The sequence below is a fragment of the Cladophialophora bantiana genome (genome assembly GCF_000835475.1).
Source record: "Cladophialophora bantiana CBS 173.52 unplaced genomic scaffold supercont1.7, whole genome shotgun sequence".
NCBI lineage: Eukaryota > Fungi > Ascomycota > Eurotiomycetes > Chaetothyriales > Herpotrichiellaceae > Cladophialophora > Cladophialophora bantiana.
This window is the reverse complement of record NW_015971581.1, coordinates 1,020,503-1,042,188: the sequence shown is the minus strand read 5'-3', so window position 1 is coordinate 1,042,188 and position 21,686 is coordinate 1,020,503. Positions and strand designations below refer to the sequence as shown.

At 52.6% G+C, this 21,686-nt stretch overlaps 10 protein-coding genes across 10 annotated transcripts; 4 read left to right on the top strand and 6 right to left on the bottom strand.

The window, feature by feature from the left end:
- Nucleotides 1-965: 965 nt before the first annotated feature.
- Z519_05371 (uncharacterized protein) lies at nucleotides 966-2,667 on the bottom strand (the record flags this gene model as incomplete). The annotated part of the gene is made up of 2 exons (XM_016763111.1): nucleotides 966-1,848; nucleotides 1,901-2,667. 2 exons carry the CDS (start codon nucleotides 2,665-2,667, stop codon nucleotides 966-968), a joined length of 1,650 nt encoding a protein of 549 aa, XP_016620724.1.
- A 693-nt stretch (nucleotides 2,668-3,360) lies between these two features.
- Z519_05370 (uncharacterized protein) lies at nucleotides 3,361-5,121 on the bottom strand (the record flags this gene model as incomplete). The annotated part of the gene is made up of 1 exon (XM_016763110.1): nucleotides 3,361-5,121. The coding sequence occupies one exon, from the start codon at nucleotides 5,119-5,121 to the stop codon at nucleotides 3,361-3,363; it is 1,761 nt and encodes a 586-aa protein (XP_016620723.1).
- A 470-nt stretch (nucleotides 5,122-5,591) lies between these two features.
- Nucleotides 5,592-7,149, top strand: Z519_05369 (uncharacterized protein; the record flags this gene model as incomplete). The annotated part of the gene is made up of 6 exons (XM_016763109.1): nucleotides 5,592-5,643; nucleotides 5,793-5,914; nucleotides 5,991-6,203; nucleotides 6,476-6,555; nucleotides 6,606-6,702; nucleotides 6,754-7,149. The coding sequence occupies 6 exons, from the start codon at nucleotides 5,592-5,594 to the stop codon at nucleotides 7,147-7,149; spliced, it is 960 nt and encodes a 319-aa protein (XP_016620722.1).
- A 1,274-nt stretch (nucleotides 7,150-8,423) lies between these two features.
- Z519_05368 (uncharacterized protein) lies at nucleotides 8,424-9,593 on the bottom strand (the record flags this gene model as incomplete). Its single annotated transcript, XM_016763108.1, has 1 exon — nucleotides 8,424-9,593. The coding sequence occupies one exon, from the start codon at nucleotides 9,591-9,593 to the stop codon at nucleotides 8,424-8,426; it is 1,170 nt and encodes a 389-aa protein (XP_016620721.1).
- A 1,016-nt stretch (nucleotides 9,594-10,609) lies between these two features.
- Z519_05367 (diphthine synthase) lies at nucleotides 10,610-11,594 on the bottom strand (the record flags this gene model as incomplete). Its single annotated transcript, XM_016763107.1, has 3 exons — nucleotides 10,610-11,207; nucleotides 11,260-11,384; nucleotides 11,460-11,594. 3 exons carry the CDS (start codon nucleotides 11,592-11,594, stop codon nucleotides 10,610-10,612), a joined length of 858 nt encoding a protein of 285 aa, XP_016620720.1.
- A 908-nt stretch (nucleotides 11,595-12,502) lies between these two features.
- On the top strand, nucleotides 12,503-13,739 carry Z519_05366 (uncharacterized protein; the record flags this gene model as incomplete). The annotated part of the gene is made up of 3 exons (XM_016763106.1): nucleotides 12,503-12,802; nucleotides 12,853-13,053; nucleotides 13,110-13,739. The coding sequence occupies 3 exons, from the start codon at nucleotides 12,503-12,505 to the stop codon at nucleotides 13,737-13,739; spliced, it is 1,131 nt and encodes a 376-aa protein (XP_016620719.1).
- Nucleotides 13,740-14,154: 415 nt separating this feature from the next.
- Z519_05365 (uncharacterized protein) lies at nucleotides 14,155-15,009 on the top strand (the record flags this gene model as incomplete). Its single annotated transcript, XM_016763105.1, has 1 exon — nucleotides 14,155-15,009. One exon carries the CDS (start codon nucleotides 14,155-14,157, stop codon nucleotides 15,007-15,009), a length of 855 nt encoding a protein of 284 aa, XP_016620718.1.
- A 912-nt stretch (nucleotides 15,010-15,921) lies between these two features.
- On the bottom strand, nucleotides 15,922-16,450 carry Z519_05364 (uncharacterized protein; the record flags this gene model as incomplete). Its single annotated transcript, XM_016763104.1, has 2 exons — nucleotides 15,922-16,383; nucleotides 16,436-16,450. 2 exons carry the CDS (start codon nucleotides 16,448-16,450, stop codon nucleotides 15,922-15,924), a joined length of 477 nt encoding a protein of 158 aa, XP_016620717.1.
- Nucleotides 16,451-17,584: 1,134 nt separating this feature from the next.
- Z519_05363 (uncharacterized protein) lies at nucleotides 17,585-18,669 on the bottom strand (the record flags this gene model as incomplete). Its single annotated transcript, XM_016763103.1, has 2 exons — nucleotides 17,585-18,446; nucleotides 18,506-18,669. 2 exons carry the CDS (start codon nucleotides 18,667-18,669, stop codon nucleotides 17,585-17,587), a joined length of 1,026 nt encoding a protein of 341 aa, XP_016620716.1.
- A 460-nt stretch (nucleotides 18,670-19,129) lies between these two features.
- Z519_05362 (uncharacterized protein) lies at nucleotides 19,130-20,557 on the top strand (the record flags this gene model as incomplete). Its single annotated transcript, XM_016763102.1, has 1 exon — nucleotides 19,130-20,557. The coding sequence occupies one exon, from the start codon at nucleotides 19,130-19,132 to the stop codon at nucleotides 20,555-20,557; it is 1,428 nt and encodes a 475-aa protein (XP_016620715.1).
- Nucleotides 20,558-21,686: the final 1,129 nt, after the last annotated feature.

The window sequence follows — 21,686 nt, the reverse complement described above, 5'->3', positions numbered from 1 at the left end:
AAAAGCGATTCCTCAGCCGATAGCGGAGCGAAGACGAGGGACCATGAAACTGAGGGTTAGTTATATACTCACCCACCACCGATACGCAAGCGCTAAGTATATAGACTTCTCACTCAGGCAATCATCACGGGTGGACTGAAGGGCAGTGGACGTAGCGAGGTGCTCCGTTTACGTCTAGTCATCAGCGGGATAATATGGAGGGGGAATTGCAACCTCGTGGGGCTGCCATCAGCCTTGGGTCTTGCGACGCTCCAGTGGAAACCTGATGGCGACTTTAGCATCCTCTGATCTCAGCCGTGGTGGACGTTGGATGCTTGAGATATTAGTAATGTTGGAGCCGTTCTGATGCGAATACGTCTGCTCTCATCTCACACAGGCCTCCCAAGCAGGCAGCAGCATCGTATTCATTCATATTGAGACTGTGTTTCTTGCTTCATACAGTAAAAGGTGTACGTACTACTGCCGCTGCCCCCACCCAAGCCCACCTCAACCTCTGCCCCTTTGTCGACCCCGCTTCGGGCTCTCGATCGAGTCAGCTATTGCACCACGACCAAGACTTGTACCTCGGTGCCAATCACCAGTAGAACCCTGTTGGATTCACCACGAACCTTCCAATCCGGAGTAGAAACTCGAGAACAAGACCTCAAAGTGGTATGGGACTCCCTCGATGCGAAATACGAGACAAATAGGGCCAGGCAATTGGGCTGCGCCACCAGTCTCTTCCAGAACCTGAAAGCATTCGGACCTCAAGAATATGACTAGATATTCTCTACGGGAACGCTAGCAACAGCGAGAGCTGTTGGCCTGCTGAAAAATATAGGCTACAATGAGCCGATAAGTGTGCCATTTTGTCCTGACGAATCATAATCAATTGGCAATTTGTCGCCAAAGATGACAAGGATCCATGGCCCATTGCCCGGGAAATAGCTATATTCCCCTTACCATTGGCACCCGCTTTCGTGGTCTCAATTGTAAGTCTGCTTCATGGTGGCCAACAGACTCTTCTCGTTGCCAACTTGAGCCTCGTCAAGTTCAGGGATTCTGCCTTCACGCTCAGCCCGGTCCATTGCATCTGGGTCATCAACATTGACCCCGGCTACTTCAGCGGCCACTTGTCGAATGGGACCTTTGAACCATTTTCTAGCCCACAAAAACCAACTGGCAAGACACCATACCGCAATAATGCCGACGGCCACAGGGGTGTAGTTTAGCGTCTGTGAATTGACCGGGTTCAGCTCAGGCAGACAGAAGATGATGGTAATGAAACCGATCCACAGGCATGCGACCAGCGCCACAGGACGTGAAGCCCATTTCAGATTGAAAGGGCCGTGAATAAAGCCCTGTGGGTTTACCATGCCGATCAAGATAGGAAGCCCATAGGATAGATAGAGGCCAATTGTTGCGATCGAAGTTGCCGCAGCAAATGCAACAGAGGATCCGAGACTGGGTACTGCCAGAAGGAAAGCCAGTGCTGCAGCAAGCCAGATAGTTCGAATTGGACTTCGAAATCGCGCGTCCACGTTATGGAAGAAGTGCGGGATTCCACCATCGCGAGCAAAGCTGAACATCATCCGCGAGTTGGAGGTCAAGCTGAACAGACCACAGTGCCAGACGCAGATAATGACCAGGACGAATAGCACAATAGCTCCCGATTTGCCGAACACATCGACCAGGATTTGAAGAACCGGGTTACCGTACTCTGAGCTCAGGGTGGCCTGGAAATCCTGGACACTGAACAGAAGGCAAAGGATGAGAAACCATCCAAAGACAGCAGAGCATCCAATCGACATGAGAACACCAATGGGCGCCGACCACGATGCATTCTGGGTTTCCTCAGACAGATGTGCACTAGACCCAAGGTCAGTATGTGAGAATTCTTCCTTTCTTCAGTGAGGCACACCTAGCGTCAAACCCGGTAATTGTATATTGTGACATCAGAATACCAATGCAGGCGACATAGGCTGGGGATGCCCTAACTGACCATCCCGGATCACCAGTGCCGTCGTAGAACGTTGCAAACACAAATTTGGCGGACTGATGATGAGGAGCTTTAGCGACAACCGCGACGGCAAAACTGAAGACGCCCAAAGAGTGTAGAATTATGGAGGTGTTGTTCAAGTAACGCAAAATGTGCACACCAAACGAGTTGACAATGCCATGCGAGCACAAAAGCGCCGCATAGATACCCAATGTTCGGCCTGCCGTTGCTTCGTACCCATTGATACTGGCCAATGTGGAAATAAGTCCTGCACAGCCAAAGGTGATACCGGTGGTGACCGCGACTTGACCAAGCAAATTGAACCACCCTGTAACCCAGCTCGCAAACGGGGCCCATGGCTTCGGTGCCAGGATGGCAGCCCAGAAGTAAGGCCCGCCAGCGTTTGGTATCGCAGATACCACCTCGGCCATTCCCAAGCCGACAAACATCGTGAAGAACGAGACAACGAGCCAGCCACAGGACATGACCCCGGGCCCGCCGGTATTCAGTCCATAGCTGAACAGGGTCGTGATACCGGTGATGACGGAAATGATGGAGAAAGAGACGCCGAAATTGTGGATCAATGACCAGTCGCGCTTCAGTTCTTGCTTATAGCCCAGTTCGCGTAGACGACCTTCATCCTTGGACATGCTGCGAGCAGCAGTGCCGCCATACTCGCTGTCCGCCATGTGGATGCTGGTGGTGATGACGTGACAATCTTGGAGATTGTGGGGGCGGGGCCTTTAACAAAAACGAGCATGTGCTTGCACACTGCTGAAACAGTACAAATAAAGGGCTCACGATGACAAGCTCCGTCGGCAGGTCGTACAGGACCAGACTCCAGTAAGTGGCAGGCGCCATCGTCTTTATAACCCACAGATCAAACGATAGCTGGCAGCACCAGCAGCTAGGGTTGCAGACGATCATAGTCGGTCCTTGGCCTGCTGATAACAATCCATCCAGCCAGAGTCCACAGTCGAAGATAAAGAGTCGAGACCCCTGTCAAGCCCCGGACAAGCGTTCCCTCTTGAGGGATGAGCACGCGAGATGCTCCATCGAACACTCTCTCGTCATCTAACTTTATCACGAGAAGATATGCACTTCCCGACTTCTGGATATCCAGGCCTTGACCTGCATGCCCAACCACGTGTGCTTTTGTCCATCTTGTGCTGTGGCGGTTAACAATAATCGAGCACGAGATCATGAGATGGGCTCCGGTAGCGGCGATTTGGTCGAAAATAGGTTAGACGCTCCTCCCTTCGTTGCGTGCATGGGCGGGTCTGTGCTCCTACCGTGTAGTGTCCCCAGTCGATGGCAGTCGATGGGGGCAATCGACACCTGGGTAGAGCCGATCATGTAATGGATCTGCTTGTCCTAGCCCGTCACCACCAAAAGCTCACAGAGATGCCTACGGAACAGCTTCGCACGTAATGCCACCATCCAATAGGTATATAGAGCGCTTGGCCAGCCTCAAGGACACACTCAACGTACGGCACTTGATTAATCCCGGGGTAAACCTCGTCCCAGTCCTCGAGCGGGGATGTTTCCATGGCGGCAATATCAACTTGCGAAGTGTTTGACATGTCAATTGTTTCACAGCGCTGCTCCCCATCATTTACGTCACCATTCGTACATTCTGCGTTTCCAGCAGAGGATACATGAGGAGCAGGCTCGTCTTCACGTCTGGGCAGCAACTTCTTGCTGTGCTGTGGCGAATAGAGTCTTATGTACTTTTTGCCCACGACCTGGCAGAGAATATTGTGGTACGGGTCATGATGCAGAGGAGAAATCGTCCATGCCGGGCCAAACCAGATATTGGTCTGGGGATCGTCTCCAAGTCCCGTCTCGTCAGCGGCAGCGTCGTCGGGCGGGTCGCGGGTTTCGGGAGGAATAGTGTTGGGATGGCTTGTTTTCTTCATACTCTCCCTTGCCTTGCTCAAGGCCACCGGCGTATCAGGTTCAGCAGGCGGAGCGTCCAGATAGCAATAATCCGGGGTAGCAATATCCTTTCGAAGAGCGGGGATCTGTTTAAAAAGGTCGTGTTGCGCTAAATAGCCTGTCTGGTCATTTTCGCCAGTGACAGCGCTAGATCCGCGATCCGTCGACTGCAGTATGTAAAGACTGAAAAAGTCTTGGAAGGGGACAATCTTTTGGCTCCAGTCATCGTCAACGTAGCTCCGCCCAACTTCAACCGGGACGAGACGACGGCCGCCAATGGTGGCATCAAGCCAAAACGACGTTCGCCGCCATTTCTCGAGAGCTGGCCAATGATTCATAATGTTTGTCAAGACCACAGGCTGCCGTATTTGCTGGATGTGGTGGGAGAACTTGGTAAGAGGAGGCTGGTCCATTTGCAGGATGGGGAATAGAATGGTTGGTATAGAGACGTTGTCAGCGGGCAGGTGACTGTCGGGAACATGATTAGACCCAGGCTCATGGTCGACTCTCCTTTTCTTCCGTGGGTGTTCCTTTTCTTCCTCTTCACTTACACTGACAGCTTGTAATCTGGCCAAAATATCGTGAATCATCTGTTCTCGTCGTAGGCCTCCGGCCATGATTAGTGCCATATCTAGGATGGACACAATCTTATCCAAATGAATCTTCAGAGATTCAGATAGCGACGAATCTTGTAGACTGGGAGAGGTGAGGCCAAGCAATTCCAGCACTTTGGCAATACTGGTGTCAGTGTAAAGGCGGAACCAACACGGCTGGACATCTTTGAAGGGAAATGTATGGAGCTTTTTGTCCGCCAGGTTGAATAGGTTGTCAGCCTGGTCCAGGACGCTTTTGCCCATGCCATTTGGGAAACACTTGTGAATAGGGTCGTCTGGGTCACATTTCTGCAGCTGAAGTGTTATGGAACACCAAAAGGTGCCGTCAACGAACTCCACCATGAGGGCTGAAGGAGTCGCGGGCGGCAAAAGGAAATCAATGGATACGAGAGGAGGATGGGCGCTGATGAGGGCGAAGAGGAGGGAGGGTGAGAGGAATGCTGCAAGAAAATGAGGCGATTGGCTAGTGGACGTGGCAGGTGATGGCCATCGGCTGCTGCCAGTGGGAGGATGGAGATGGTCTTGGTGGTGAGTGGGCGCAGCCATGAAGCCGTCAATCGTCAGTGATGACCCTTGCCGCCCTTGAGCCATGGCTGCGGTTTGGGTGCCAGGTGGGCAAAGGGACCAAGGGACCAAGGGAGCGCTTTGAGGGCGGGCTTGGCGCTGGCAGCATCTCGAAGTGAGGCACAGCTCACACCTGTAGGTTGCAACAAGACACAACTTTCCCCCCTTCTGTCCTCTGCGCCCTCCACTTTCCACCTTCTTCACGTCCACATACTGCTTGGTGCATGTCTATCACTTTTGTGGTCCCTCTATCCTTCTCGCTTCACATCTCGTCCTTGTAGTTATCCAGCTACCGTTCCTTCCCTTCCGTCCTGTCACTCCTGCCCGCTTGTTGGATCCCTTGTCCCTGCAAGGCTCTATCACCTCCGCCTCATTTCTGCGCCCCAGGCTGCTGTCTTGCCTGCGAACTTGGTCTGTCCCACGGCTCTTGACCACTGAATCACAGTCGAGATCTCCCTGGATCGTCGTCCGGACTTCTTTGCAGGCCGCAATCCGCCATGGCCGATGTTTCGTCTACCCGGCTCTATCTGGGCAACCTTCCGCGCAACAGTATGCTCCTATCCGTTCTCCCTCCCTTGGTCTCCCTGGACAAGTTGCACGCTTGGAGGATAGCTGAGCCCTGAATATTGACTCCTGGACCCGCTTACCACCTGTTCCGGGACTTCGCCAGTCGCTGACTCTCAGTTTCTTCGTTTCAGTCACCAAACAGGATATAGAGGACCACTTTGGCAACCATGGCACCGGCTCTATCAAAGAAATCAAGCTCATGAACGGCTTCGGTTTCATCGAATACGAGGACGCCATGGATGCGCGAGATGTTGTTCCAGGCAAGTCATTTTGATCATTTGACTGGTTCTAATGCGCTAACTTTTCCCTCAGCCTTCCGTACGACATAGCTCTTCCCCTCTTCCCTCTTCTCGCGGTGGCTTTTCCTGACATCCACAACAGACGGAACCATTTTCAAGGGCGAGCGACTTACTGTGCAGTTTGCTCGAGGCCCGCGCCGGAAGGACGACTTCGCTGGCCCCTCTGACCGAAACGTCCCTCGGCCGCGTCGCACTATCTATCGCATGCAGATTACCGGACTGCAACCGGATACTAGTTGGCAGGTTAGGATTCCCATTTTTCTAGATATTCGCACAACCCGTTTGGATCAGATACTGCCGAAGAGATGCCTATCAACCTCGATCTCGGTGCCTCTCTCCTTTGATGTGGCAGAGATTGCACAAAGTATGCCCATATTTGAAGAACTGGACTTTGGAGCTTGTCCGGCTATATTTTGGCTAGTCGTCCAGACCTCATTCTGCTTTGGTTCTCATCGCATCCTACCTGCGAATTCGACCTTCCCTTAACTGAGCGAAACGTGCTCACCAGCTTCCAGGATCTCAAGGACTTTGCGCGAAGCTCAGGTCAACTGGATGTCGTGTACTCCGAGACTGGTCGTGACCGCGACGGTAAAGGGTAACTCTGACGTCCCTTCTATCCCTGCATCTGCTCACCGCTGGTCAAAGATTTGTAGAATTCGAAACCTCGTCCGACCTCAAGACCGCTGTGGAAAAACTAGATGGACAAACCTTTAAGGGAGCTACTGTCCACTGTACACCCGATGTAAGTACTTACTTAATACCTGTTACAATCTTTCCTAACCGGCCGACCCAGATTCAAGAGGAAAGACCGGACAATCGCAGCTATCGACAGAGATCTCCACCCAGAAGTGGCGGCCGATACGGTCCTGTTGATGATTACGATCGTCGCGGACCTCCTCCACGTGGCTGGAGCCCACGAGGCTACCGTGAGCGCTCGCCTGGACGTCGCCCACCTATGGATGACTACTACGATCGAGGCTATGGAAGACGCACTCCACCCAGGGACTACGGACCACCACCACCGAGGAGATACGACCCTGACCCGTATGATCCTCGTGGACCGCCACCACCCCCCATTCGAGGCTATGATCCATACGCTCGAGGTGGCGACCCGTATGGCCGACCCAGAAGCCCTCCTCGCTATGGCTATTCGGGTAGCTATGGTAGCTACGACGACCGACGATACTAGAGGGATTCGGAAGGTCTCCGTCAACTAACTACTCAAATGCAGGAAAACTCAGAACCAACTAGTCGGATTCCCTGATTCGAGAACCGGATAACGAGGCCATGACTGAGCAGGAACCATGAGAAAGTTTGTTAAGCCAAAGGTGGTCGATTGGACTTGCTCGGCAAATCCTGAGGATTACTGCCCGAATATCGTCGCAACAATATTGTCTCGGTGTTTTCAATTGCAACTTCAGAGCTTGCACTATGGAAAGGATCTTAAAGCCGGATTGATTCAACTTCTCTGCGTGGACTTCTTCTGTAATTGGCAGGACATCCCTTACTGTTTCGGGCCCTTATGACAGAGCTACGACATACAAAAGCATTTTGATACCCGAGAGAACTTCAAACACAAAGGTCATAGTCCGGACATCTTCTGCGTGGCTTTTATCGGACCAAATGCAACTCTCAACCTTGACTCCCGCAGTACTGGTTTGGAGCCGGCCGTCAAAGACTAACGTGCTCCCTGGCTAATAATTGAACCCGTCAACCTCTTTTCTGTACGTCTGTCAGCCTCGGCGGGTGAAGTTGCCTGCTCCGTCTGGCTCTGAAGACCTGTGGTTGAGAAGATCCAAGCCTTCCGGCCCATTCAGGATGCCTGCTGTTAGTATCCGTTTCGGCTCGGGGCACGCTCCTTGGTCCATTGTAAAATTGCTTCGAATCGTCTCTCAGATTCCAAGACTCAAGAGATCACAAGCAGGGACTAGGTAAGTCGACACTAGCTCTCGCTGCCGGCAGCAACAGCCAACTTATCTGTGCGCCAATGTGAATAACTTCGTAGTGCTAAGGGCATCAAATACACGCTGGAAAGCTTTTTCATTGTCCAAGGCGGCGAACCAGTCCGTGACGCATGTACCCGGATTGTCCCCTGTTCCGGCGGCAGCAAACTTGTTGTAGATAGTGGAACTCGCCGTTGTAATCAGACGGCTTGCAACTGTTCCGGTCCATACGAGCAACATCACTTGCATGTTCAAGAAGACGGCTGCTGTTGCTCCCACCGCTGTCATTGCTGCGACTTGGACAAGCAATGCAAGATGGGCTTTTCAGAATTCAAAGTAATAATATAGACAACAGAACCGTCTCCGTCTCCAAGGATAATTTTCACGGAGACCCAGGATATTTTTTCTATTGGTTTTCCATTTTTTCTTCCTCTTCCCCAAGGCCCTCGTAGAATCAATCTACTGATATTATCAGAAATCATTCATCATCATCATCATGATAACAATGAACAAAACATATTCACGACCTTCTTCCGAAGAACTTCTTCCTCAGACCCTGGGACTTTGCTGCTTCCTTTGGCCTGGCTGGTTGTTCTTCTGGGACGCTTTCTTTCTGTTTGCCCTTGCTGATGGTGCTGGTGGGCTCCGAAGCTGCCGGGGCTGTTGTTGGACGTGGTGTCGCTGGTCCTGTTGTTGATGAAGGGGGCGTGGGTCTGACGGGCAGAGCCGTAAGGCCTGGTGAGCCTGAGCCTCCTTCTTGATGTGGCTGTGATTGCTGCCGTTGGTGTTGTTGTTGGGCAGTGACATGTTGTGCTTGGGCGAGCATGGGCGCTACAGGCGGGGTAGAGATCGGATAGTGACCCGTCATGGTGGACATAGGAATTGGAAGGGAGTCGCTGGGCGTGGGGCGATGACCTCTCATCGAAGCACCAGCTCCAGGAGGCGAAGTAGGAGAAGAAACAGCACCGATATCCTGCTTTCCCCTACTTTCATCTTCCTCTGCCACGTCTTCCATATCTTCGTCTTCTCCGTCATCCTCGTCGTCCTCCATGCCATCAAACGACCGTTCTGGATCGCCATTGTAGACGACCCACCACCCGATCTTCTCGCCCTCGGCGATCTTGTCTCTCAGATCTGCCAGCGCCTCCCACGCTTTATTCGTCAACCCGGGGCCATCGGCAATAACCTCGTCCACGTTAATGCTTAGCGCCGTGGTATCCGCGGGTGAGTTGAAGGGTGCGGGTTTGGACATGGGTAGCGTTGTTGCTCGTGGTTTCCTCTGCGAGAATTGCGAAGAGTCCGGCTCTGTGGGAACGTGCTGGTATGATCTTGCCTGCGCTACTCCAGGTCCAGTCAATCCCATACCCGGTCCGGCCGCGATCATCACGACTTTGTCTCCCACAAATGCGTATGGTTGGCTCACTGCGTAGGGCCCGTCTATATCGTCCGGATTATATTGTTCAATGAACTCCAACCTCCTCGCCGAAGCAGGGTTCGTATCAGAGTGGTCTAGCTCTTTCATTATATCGGGATATATTTCGCGAAAGGAGCGGAGGATCTCTTCGCGGGAGTGGGCGTTCTGAATGTACTCGGTGCTGCATTCATCGAGGTTGTGGAGGACGGCGTGTACGCGGATGCCGGTGAAGCCTTCGCGCGGCCAGCGGAAGCCGTGCACTAGGTAGACAGGCATTATTTCTTTTTCTGTGGCAATTGTCACTAGTTCAGGAAAAACAGCCTCTGAACTTCTGGTCGATGTGAAGGCAGGGTAGGTGGTGCCGTTCAAGTGCGTGGAGCACGTCGGTCGTCGAGATCCAAGCTCCTGGGAGGGATTTGTTGCTGTGGGCGAACGATATGCTGCTCAGACATATAACCGTAAATGTGGATATGCCAACATATTGAGTCGTCGTCGATGTACAAGCATGTTCGGTCAGTTGTTTGGGATGCGGAACAGTAAAGCTGTTGCTGTACGGCGCGCCGGGCTCCCCTTCCTCGTCCTCTCTCACCGACACCTCTGTAGCGCTATGGGAGGAAGTAGATCGCCGTCGCACAAGGTTGCCTCTGTGTACAACCCAAGAGCTGTAACAGCCCCCCAAAGCTGTGCTAGTAATGTGGGAGTGTTACGAGAGATTTGGCCGAACAATTGGTAGCGATGGGCTGTGATGGGCTCGGGGCTTCCACCACGTGGTTGTGCCGCACGATGCGGGTTCCATGTTGGATCCCCTCCTTATTTTCAGCCTCGCCATCAGCTGCTAATACAGTAGGTGATGATAAAGAGGGGCGGTACAGAGCATTCTAGAAAATGTCCTGTCACTACTTCTAGCCTGGCTCAGGGATAATCCCCGCGTTACTTTTCTGTCACTCTCACGATTCAATTGAAAGACGTTAAGAGTCTAACCGCTTCACGCACTGCGCATGTCTCTCAATCAAGATTGCGGCTCTTGAGGGCCATTCCAGACCAGAGATTGTGCTCCATTCAAGCGTGATCCAGTCCATCTCCAGCGACCGCAGCAGAAACGATCATGGCTTGAAACAAGCGGCGGAGATATCAAGGCTGTATTGCAGCAGACCCGAATAGCTCTCCCTTTGGCGGATGCGCTTATCCCGCACAGATCCCCAGTCCACAGAAGGTCACCCTTTGGAATCAAGATTCTGTCCACTTCTGTCAGACAAGCGGGTGCTTTCTGTCCAGTAATCGCGAGACTGATTTCATTGGTTCCTTCCATGGTACTTCTTCCAACTCCCCTCGAAGGTTTCTTCATTCACTGCAAACTTTTTGATGTAGTCCTTTTCTAGCTCATGAGCTCTTTTACCGAGAAGCACGAGACAGTGGAGCGGGGCGCCCAGGTCAATGTCACATAGCTCTCCCAGCGTTCCGCAGGCGAATTGTTGGTCATCCGCGCCGACTCTCGCACAGCCGATAGCCAGACTGTCTTTGGCGTAGACATGCTCTTTCTTCTCTTCCTCTATTTCCAGCATTTGCCGGGCACACTGCATGACAGTCATATAGCGTGGAGGCTCATAGATCTTTCTGCCCCTAGCCATGTTTTCGAGTGACTGTTCCTTCACCTTGATATCCAGTAGCATGAGGGTATGCAGGCCAATAGAGGCATTTTCTCGGATGCGGTCGTAGAAGCTTGCCGGCTTCCAGTTTTCGGTAAAGAAGACCATGGAGACGGTCTGGCCAAAGTTGTAGAGTTGTAAGCCGGTCGCACCGATGGCATTGAGAATTGAGGCGTTGGGAATGGACTTGACGGGGATGGAGAGCTCCTGGGCCCGAAGGACCAGATCCGTGTGAGTTGTCGCGCTGCAAAACTGGTCAGGCAAGAGATCAATTGCGGTGGGGTATACCAATCTACCCAAATGGATCGCCGACCACCAGAAAAGCAATGTCAACTTTGTCTGCTCGTTCCAGGATCTCGTCACTGGAGGACTCGACCATTTCACGGTCTGCTACAATTACCGGGCGCTCATAGAATGACTCCTACCTTGACTGTCAGAGAAGAGCCATGTCAGTTAGAAGCTAAATAAAAAGAGGCGTGAAAGGTGTCTGTCTTACCAACTTATCCTTTCCAACATGTAGAATGCTGGTGTAGGTCTCCAAGTAGACTCTTTCTGCACGCTTCACTACTTCCAGTCCCTTGACGGTGATATCTCTCTCATCGGCGAGACCGAGGCCAACAAGGTAAAGCATGTTGAATCTGGTAGAAGTGACGTGAAAGAATGACTTCGAGAGCAGAATAAGTTGAATAGTTTCGGAAGGGATGAGTGTTGTGAGTGACGGCGCGGGCCAACGTCGGATAAATCATCGGTTCGAACAACCTTCAAGTGCTCTCCATAATTACTGGGTACGTCAGAGATGATTCCATCCGTCATCTGTCATTCATGCACAGCCACCTATTCCATCCTGCAAACATCCTAAACCGACCTGCTCAATGAAGAGCAATCATTATTCTTGATCTGTGGATATCGAACAAAGACGTTCAGAGAAGTTTACACCAGACAAACTTCACGGCCCAAGGCCAGGAGTCAGAATGGCGGGTGAGAGGCCTGCAAAGTACCGGCAGGAGATCCAGCAGGTGAGCAACTGTCTTTGCTATGCCATTTTATTCCAGGATACTGCCGGACCGCTGGAGATGTCGACAAACCAACGCTTTGGACACTGGAGAGTTGTGTATCTGGCGGACAGAACGTTGGAAGAATATACGAGTCGAATCCATGCTACGAATCTACCTGGTAAATCCGGCTGAAGACGACTTCCTCCGTGCCATGTGTCACGGCCACCTCAGCTTCTGGCCATCTTTGGGGGGAAACGTGGATCTAGACCGTGGAGTCGGGACGATAGGACAATTCACTCCACATATGTCCATGAAGCACACGCCCGACATATCAGGGTATCTCTTTGGATTCACTCCTGGGCACGGGGATGCCAACTGCACAATGATTGTGCAAAAAAGCCGGTCAACTGCCAGATCTGGATGAACGAACAATCCCAATTGATCCTCTGAGAATCACGTCCCACTCCATCCAAGCAGTCAACACAAGCGACAACACAAGCCTGCAAAAGCTCTCACCCAAGCACGGTCTGAACGCAACCAAATCATGGCGAACCGTGGAGCGGAGAATCTCAAACAAAGCCTTTCGAAAGCTCTCATATTCGGAGATGCCCCAGACAAGGCGGAAGTAATCGAGAGCCACCCTGGCGAGGGCCCTAGCTCAGCAGCTGCATCTTCTTCCAACAAGCTCGGAGATGACGATTCCTTTGAAACTGCAGCAGACTTCAAGCAGAGACTGATACATTGGATTGGACAGATGATGTTCGTGAGTGGTGAAACAGCAGAGCCAAGTGCAGAGACGACTTGGATGATCGAAGAAATCGTAAGAGAGCAGGTTATTGAGATGGTTAGGCATCCTCGGCCAGTTGTCTGCAACGTTTCTAACCTACGACATAGCTGACACAAGCAACTGCGCTTGCGAACCGTCGAGGTTCGAAGACCATCTCAATCGCCGACCTCATCTTCCAGATTCGCCACGACAGGGCCAAAGTCTCCAGACTCAAGACTTTCCTTTCGTGGAAGGATGTCCGCAAGAATGTAAAGGACTCGGACGACAAAGGTGGAGGCGACGCTGCTGAAGTTGGCGATTTCGACGAGGTAGGCGTTTTGTGTTGTTAGTCGCCTTTGCGAGACGTAACTGAACGAGACTCCAGGCCTCCGGAGGTGTCAACCCATCGGCTCCGCAAAAGTCCACCGCAAACAAGAAGGCGAAACTCGTCCTGCCGTGGGAGATCCAATCGTTCTACGCTGAACAAGTGCCTGAAAGAGACGATGAAGAAGATGAAGAGGAAGAGGAGCAGAATGAAGCCACCCTCGCCCGCCTCGCCTCTGCCGACGAACGCACCAAGAACATGACCAAGGATGAATATGTCTACTGGTCCGACTGTCGTCAAGCGAGCTTCACATTCCGCAAGGGCAAGCGATTTCGCGAATGGGCAGGGTTTGGTACGATCATTGACAACAGACCTAATGATGATGCTGTCGATATTCTCGGCTTCTTGACATTCGAGATCGTCCAGACTCTGACAGAGGAAGCGCTGAAGGTCAAAGCCGCTGAGGACCTGGCCAACAACAAATTGAATGGCGGCAGAGGAGACCAGGACGCGTCGAAGAAACGTAAGAGGGAAGGTTGCAGTCTATTTGAGATGCCAGAGGAGGGAAGGACACCGATCGAGCCCAAGCATGTCAGAGAGGCGTTCCGAAGACTCCAGACGGTGCCAAACAAGTACAAGTTCATGAGACAAGGCTTCGCTGGGATGAGGACACCACTGAGGCTGATTTGAAATTCAGGGCGACGGCGTCCATGTGTCATGTTTCCTGCAGGCGCAAAGGGAGTCACCCGTTTAGAGTGCAGGAGCACATCCAGAGACGATATCCTTATTGTATGGACCAGGCATGGCATGACGAAGTTCGAGTACTAGAATAAAGACGTATCAACACCACCAAGAATGCCTTCGAAGTTGTCCCTCCCCCCATGTTCCTATATACTCTACGGAAGTGAGGTATTCATGAGCGACGTCGTGCAATGACATTCGAGTCACTCTATTACATCATAATCGTTATTTATGAAGAAGCGAGCCAACACAGCAAAAAGCCTCAGGCCACATGCGAGAAAGCCACCAGGCCACCGCAGTCGGAGTCATCGCCGCCAGCCCTATCCTCCAATCAATCTAGCATCGTTCGCCAACCTTTCCCTGCATGCCTCATAACCCGTTTGTCTTCTTGCCCACACAATTCATCCGCATTTTTGTGATTGTGAATATCACGGCCTACATCACCACAAAGGCCTACCTAGATTCCCGAGCAATCCCCCGACGACCCCGCATCGACGAGAACTATATCACCACCGACCACTCTTCTACTGCGGGGCAAGTGGAAATGGCACCAAAAGGAAAAGGTGAAAACACCAAGAAGGTCGCAGGGAACGCCCGCAAGGCTGAAGCCGCCGCGCAAAAGCAAGCCGCGGCCGATGCGGCCGCCGCCGCCAGGGAAGAGCAGAAATGGCAACAAGGCGCCAAGGACACGTCTAAGAAACAAGCTGCTGCGGCAAAGGCAGCTGAACAGGCCGCGAAGAAGGCCGAGAGAGAGGCGATGCTAGCGGAAGAAGAGAAAGGAATGCGGGACAAGCCCAAGGGGGCGAACAAGAAGACGGCCGAAAAGAAGAGTCGAGGTACTCTGGACCTGTCCCAGCTCGACGGCGACTCGAGTGGGAAGGAGAGGGCGCTCAACGCCTCGGGCATAGACAACGCACTCGATGTCCTATCTCTCGCCACCGAGTCCGCCAACGACTTGAAACTGGACAGGCACCCCGAGCGTCGATTCCCTGCCGCGTACAAGGCGTATGAGGAGAGGAGGTTGCCGGAGATCGACCAGGAGCGTCCGGGCCTGCGAAGAAACCAGAAGATCGAGCTCATCAAGAAGGAATTCGAGAAGTCGGACGAGAATCCCTTCAATCAGGCAGGTAACGTGAGATACGATGCGAGCAAGGAGGAAATGGCCGAGGTGAGGAAGAAAGTGAGGGAAGGGGTGGAGAATCGGTTGAGCGAGAAGTGAATCTCCCAGCATGGGAAGTGAGGCAGGGGATTTGAGCTCTATGGCCAGCACCTATTCCTGGTCCCGAAGGCCAAGGCCTATCTCAAGAACGAAGAGACATGGGACTCTCTGTCTGTCGGGAGAGTGATGGCGCCCATCTTCTTGCGCCGGAAGCGGAGGTTCAACAGCAGTCTTGTTGTCCCATTCGAGGACAGCGTCAAAACAGCTGGCTACTACATGACATGATGCGATGAAGACATGAGAAATGCGACACACAACTGGAGGTGGGAAATGGAACATTGATCAAATCAGGGGTGGGGTTTGGTTGTCGAGGCTGGGCTAATGAACATCCTACCATGATCATCATCCTCTACGTATCTTGCGATGTGATATGCACTAGCCATGCGCGAAGAATGCCCAGGAAATACACGGAACAGGAGAGACACGTTGATATCGGTACACCATGAATGACTAGGATCTAGGTATGTAGGTCGGAAGGTAGCTATGGAAGGACATTCTATATAGGCACCCACCCACGCCCCCTTCGTTCCTCTCGTCACCCACTATCGCGCGCAAGAGGGTTCAATGCCATTGGCTCATGCCGGACAGAAAGGGAACAAGGACGTGCACGACACATACACTTATGGAAAGCAAGCTCGGTACAGATATAATATCATTATAGGGCAAAACGCGGTCTCTGCGTCTGTTGCATACTAGGGAGGGAGTAGGATTTTGTCCAACGATATCAAACTCGCTCGGAATCTTCACGCCCGCGTGTGCAAGGCAAGGTTCTGGTTTTCGATTTCCTTGCTACACCGAATACGGAGTACCTAACCTTATCCATGACCTGAGCCTCTTCGCTAGATTTCTTAGCCTCTTCCACCTAGTGCCGCCCTCGGTTCTCAAACGACCAGATAGCTAGCTCGCGAGTGTTCACAGATCCTCCCCAGCACAAGCGACGAAATCGTCTCCACTGGCACCGGTATGCGTAATGACACCAGCATAGTCGCCCTCGTCATTAAAAATGACCCGGTCCGGTCCAGGCGATCCGCCGTCGTAGACCTCAAAGTCGTCCATGATGGGGAACTCATAGTATGGTCCATCCACAGGGAAATCAAACCCTTCGTAGTTGTTGTACTGGTGCGGGTAGTCGTCGGACCCTTCGGTCTGGCCACTCTGAAAGAGTGAGTAGCCCTTGGAGACGGCGGCGTCGATGGTCGACTGGTAGTAGCATACGTCGCCGCAGGTTTCGGCGCAGGATTGTTGGCGTTTCGTCAAGGAGGAGGGGTGGAATTTCCGGGGCCAAAAAGACGGCGATACGGGTTGTTTGCTGGAGGAGAGCTCTGGGGGGAGGGCAAGGGCCCAAGGAAGGTTGAAGAGGACACTAGCTAAGATCTGAGCGTGGATTAGAAGACGAGACGAAGGATTCAAGTCTGGTTTCACGAACCTGTACGAGCTGCATTGTTGCGTGGGTGGTTTGGAAGAGCTCAATCTTAGATTCGTAGTTGACAATGAAGGAAAGCCAGAGGTGGTCTTGAATAATATAACGAGGCTGCAAGGCTGGCCTGTTTCTCCTGGGGAACGAGCTTTTTCTCAGCTCCTTGATGCTCGCTGCTTGCGTTCTGCGCTCCGTCCACTACCCATCCGACGTGCCCTTAAGTACTATTCGAAGGCCTTGGTGGTGCTTCAGAGTATCCGACCCCACCGGTCGAGGTGCAGATTTTGTAACACGAACAGCAATCCACATGGTCCTGCAACAATCATTTCGCACCCGCTCCGAATCGCAAAGGCGGGCGTGCTGCTTTCAGGGTGCTATATGCCCATCAATAGTGGTCGTCTTACCTCGGCCGACCGGGATAACAACAGGGAACGATCAACAAAGGTCAGGTTGCAGGCCTGCTCCTGCTAAAGCAGGTAGCCGCAGCACTCGATGCGCAGAGCCTTAGTGGTCACGGCGAGAGCTTTCCCAAGACCGGCGCCTGCACGAGATTCCTGCAGTCAAGAATAAGGCTCTCAAAGGGCCCAGCAAGTCCAATATGCAATGCGCAGATATTGCTTTAGCGACAACCGAGACCCATATGGGGTTGTTCTGCCGGCACCTATCAAGGCGTAGATGTCAAGCACGAAAGGAAAAAGGAAAGTTGACGAGGCGCCGAGGATCGACTGCATCCACGACTTCCAGAAGGTCTTGGCAGGCTGATTGGTTGGAGACATAAGCGGACAGCGTGGGAAAGAGATTAGATGCTCGGGACTAAACAGCAAGGCAATCCCTCCTCTCGCGCCCTCCTCTGCCTGCCGAACGAACAGGTCGACTCGCTCCGGGGCCTTGTTCAAGGTGCAAGATGTAACATGAGTCGGCGATGAAGCTCGTTTCCGGATCGGATCAGCCATGACGCATAAGAGTTTCAGATTCAGGTATCTGTCATATCCACTTCGAGCTGCTGTTGACAGCAGTAACCGGCGGTGGCTTGCTTCGTTCTGCTGTGGGATAGATTCCTTGTTATCCAATCCTCAAGGCGGTCCTATGGTGAAAATCAATCCAGTGATGCCTTCGGAATTGAGCACACGCTATCCACAGCGCGGTTCGTGTTTCGTATCACGAGTGCATGACTGTTCGCACATCCCAGACACAGAGAAGTTCATCCCAGCCACAGCTGGCCGCCCACCCTTCACTGCCGAACAAGCACCAATCCACGCCCGTCACGAACTCGGTATGTCGACCCATACTACCGAGCTCTCTAGCGGGCCCCCCCTGCTCGCCGCCATCCGTCCAGACACGACAAGTCATATCGTAGCTGGCGCTGAGTAACAGGTCGGGGAGATGTGGGCTCCATGCAACCTTCCGCACCGCGTAGCCGTGTCCCTGTAACATATTTAGGGGGCCCTTGGGCTGACGGATATCAAATGTTCGAATAATTCGGTCGACTCCGGCCGTGGCGACGACTGAGCCTCGATACTTGTTCCAATCGTGAGTGAGAGCTTCAGCAGGTGGGAAGGTTGGTTGGATCTTCCCAGCCAAGGCGCCGGCCGATAAGGGAGCTGCATGAATTGGAATTTGCAATATGAGATGGTTACTTGCGCTGGCGGGTGTTCTCAAATCCCACACCCGCAGATGACTGTCTGAGCACACTGCGCTGAGCATGCCATCAGTATGGGGACTCCATTGGACACTGTATGTGCAGGAATGGGTCGGGAGTGTCAGCAGACTCTGCTGCCGTTCCGGACTCCATATCTTGACGGTGCCGTCCCATGACGATGAGGCAAAGGTTGCTTTTGATGTGAGATTCCAGCTGCAGGAGAAGGCCTCCCGCGAATGTTCCTCAAACTTGGCGATGGGAAATTCGGGAGCAAGGGAGGTGTCGTAGAGTCGTAATGAGCCGTCGCCGGAGGCAGTGAGGAGATGCGAGCTATGGGCTTCGGAGTGCGTTACATCGTAGAGCGCATCCTGCGTGGGATAGCTGGTCGACTAGTTAGCACGGATGTTTGTCTTCCCCTGGGAATTATCTGAGCTCCGTACACTTTGACAGGCACAATGCCTTGAGGAGTCAGCTCCAGCGCATACAGCCGTCCGTTTCCCACGAGGCCATAGTTTGCTGCTGCGGCGACTGCTATACGATTGTCAAAGAAAGGGGAATACTTGACTGCGTAGCCTTGGAAGCCTTGTGTGCGGAATTCTAGCATGACTGATATTGAAGCTCTCGTCGCGAAGGTGAACAGTCACTCATCATGTCCAGCTTCTCTCGGCGCCGATGAGGTCAGTGTCAAAGCCCAATGCCAGCTTCGCACCCAAAAAGCTCTCGAGGACGACGGATCTAGGGGAGAATGACAGGCTGGCTGTCGGTGGCCGGTGAGCAAAATGTGAAGCGGAGAGGAAGAGAAGATGCCGTTGCGCAGTCTGAGGTCGCACCTGTCGCCCGTGCCTGCTGTCACAGGCCGAGGTTTCTCCCCGCCATTGCCATTGCCGTTGCCATCATCTCCTACCACCGAGCCCACGCCGCGTATTCACGTTTACTAAGAACTTCCTTCCTCTGGCTAATGTTTGGAACTGGCCTCTCGCAGCCTGCACCTTGCATCCAACACGTCAGGAGTCGCCCTGGACTTCATCACTGTATGATGGCTCCCAGTCGAGGACACACTGACCATGGACGCCTTCATCTTGCGCAAAAGGCGTCGCGTGTCTTCACCGCAGGCTGATCTTGAACCCAAGACTCCTCTTACACCACCGATCGACGAGGACGCCGAGTCAACCGACGTCAAACTCGCAATTCTGTCATCTCTATACCCAAGCAGATCCCAGGGTGACTTGCTGGAAGTCCTGCTCGGCTGTGACGGCTCCGTGGACGCTGCCATCGAAGCACTCTCGACTGTTGCGCAAGATGCCCTTCCACCGCCGAAGCGTCGACTGACCGGCGCCAGTATGCAGACCGGCCTCCCGTTCACGTCAGAGAACAAAAGTCCATCAAAGTCAGTGTCGCAACAACCGCTGACGAGAAAGGGCAAAACTCTCCACCTCTACACGCCTCAAGACATTGCAAGCCACACCCCCTGTTCCATAATTCACAATTTCCTGCCGTCCAACCTTGCAAATGCCCTGCTGGCAGAACTCCTCGCTGAAGTCCCCAGTTACGACTCCATTCAATTCAAGATATTCGACAATGTCGTTAAATCCCCGCACACGGCATGTTTCTACGTCGACAGCCTAGCGGATGTAGAGCGACAGAGGAGCGAATATTACTACAACGGCAATGATCTCGGTGATATCAGGCAAATTCTGCCAGTCATGAAGCAAGTCAGCGATCTTGTTCGTGACGCAGTGAATAAGGAGATCGCTATCCGAATCCGTGATTTTTACCCGAATGGCAAAAAATTGCAATATCAATCATCTGAGCCATGGAGGCCTAACGCCGCTTTCGTCAATTGCTACGATGGTGGCGCGCAACATGTGGGCTATCACTCTGACCAGCTCTCCTATCTCGGGCCTCGAGCCATCATAGGGAGCTTGAGCCTCGGAGTTGCAAGGGAGTTTCGCGTGCGAAAGATCGTGCCCAAGGACGATCACGACGAAAACAACAAATCTGAACGCACCTCTTCAGCAGCAGACATTTCGGGTCAAATCGCAATCCACCTGCCGCACAATTCTCTCCTCGTAATGCATGCCGAGATGCAAGAAGAATGGAAACACAGCATCGCACCGGCTCTTACCATCACCCCCCATCCTGTCGCCGGCAATAAACGCATTAACATCACCTATCGGTGGTATCGTGAAGAATTTCGCCCCAAATACACTCCAAAATGCAGATGCGGGGTCCCTTGTGTATTGAAAACAGTGCAGAAACAAAGGGCTAATAGGGGCAGATATATGTGGATGTGTCAGGTTGGAAATAAGCCAGGCGGCGGCGAGGGATGCGGGTGGTTCGAATGGGCGAGGTTTACAGACGATGGAGTGCCTGTGAGCTGGAAGGATGATGCGATAGGAGAGAAGAGTGATCAAGAGGAAAAGAAGAGCCAGGATAAGATGGGCACCAAAGATGGCTCATGGAGACCCCTAGACCCCAAACCATGTGAGTGAGCAGCAACACATTGCATATGCTGAAAGAGAATGCATTCCCACAGACAACAAACCGGGAAGGCGAAAATGATTAACCAAATCGAGTTGCTTGTGTCTCTGGTGTCATTCTGACGCACAGAAGTCGGTCAATGTCTTCCACTTTGCCACCCCTTTGCCATCGCTCGTTCTCACAAAGACCGGGACTGGAAAATCATGCAAAAGTCGGAGAAGTTGACAATCGACAGTGTCGCGCAAGTTGTGCTTGCGATGGCGGAACACACTGATGCCTTCGAGTCGCGCATCAGATGGGGCCTGCCTTACGTTTCTCGACACCCTCTTTCCCGCCGCCTTGGCACTTGTATGTGCATTTTGAACGAACTACTCGACAGAAAGGCACGTCCTGGTTTGAGATGATGCTTTTCGAATTTCCGAAGTTCGGTGCATTGAAATTTGCCGACATTACCTAGCTCTAAAGGGGGAAACCGTTCTTGTCATCAGCTGCAGGTAGTTGGCTGGGAGGATGGCAGAATCAAATCTCCTCAACAAGACATTGATGTAATGTCAGGCACTTGAGATGCTGGTTGGCAACCTGTTGAGTTGGTTTTCTGCTCTCCTGGCCTACCTTGCCTACCCACAAAACCAGGCGGTTGGCTACACTTCCTTGAAGAATCTTAGCTGGAGTGCCTCAGTCTCAGCCTCCGCCTACGCGTCTCCAGGACGCCGTCGGAAATGTACTGGGTAAGGATGTCGACATCTTCAGCCACCAACTTATGTTCCAAATATTGTTCGCTGTTGGTATCAGTTGCAAGCTATACTTGGGTCTGAAAGCTCACAATGTCGCTGGTCTCGAATTCTTTCCTCTCGACTTAAACGACCCCACCACACCGATGCTACCTGGGGAGTTTCGTCTGTTCTACTTAGAGGAATCCCTTTCTGAAAATCCCAAAGGAAGATTGCACATCTTCAAATCCGATGACGCGCCTGGGTTCAGGGCCCTATCAAATACATGTGGCCCTCCTTGCCGGAAAATGCACATACGAAATGGTCGTCTAGATCTAGAGCTGGACCATTTATGCGACAGGAGCCTTCTTGTATCGTCATCTGCCATGACCGCCCGATCGAACTCATACCCATTCTTCGCTACACTCTG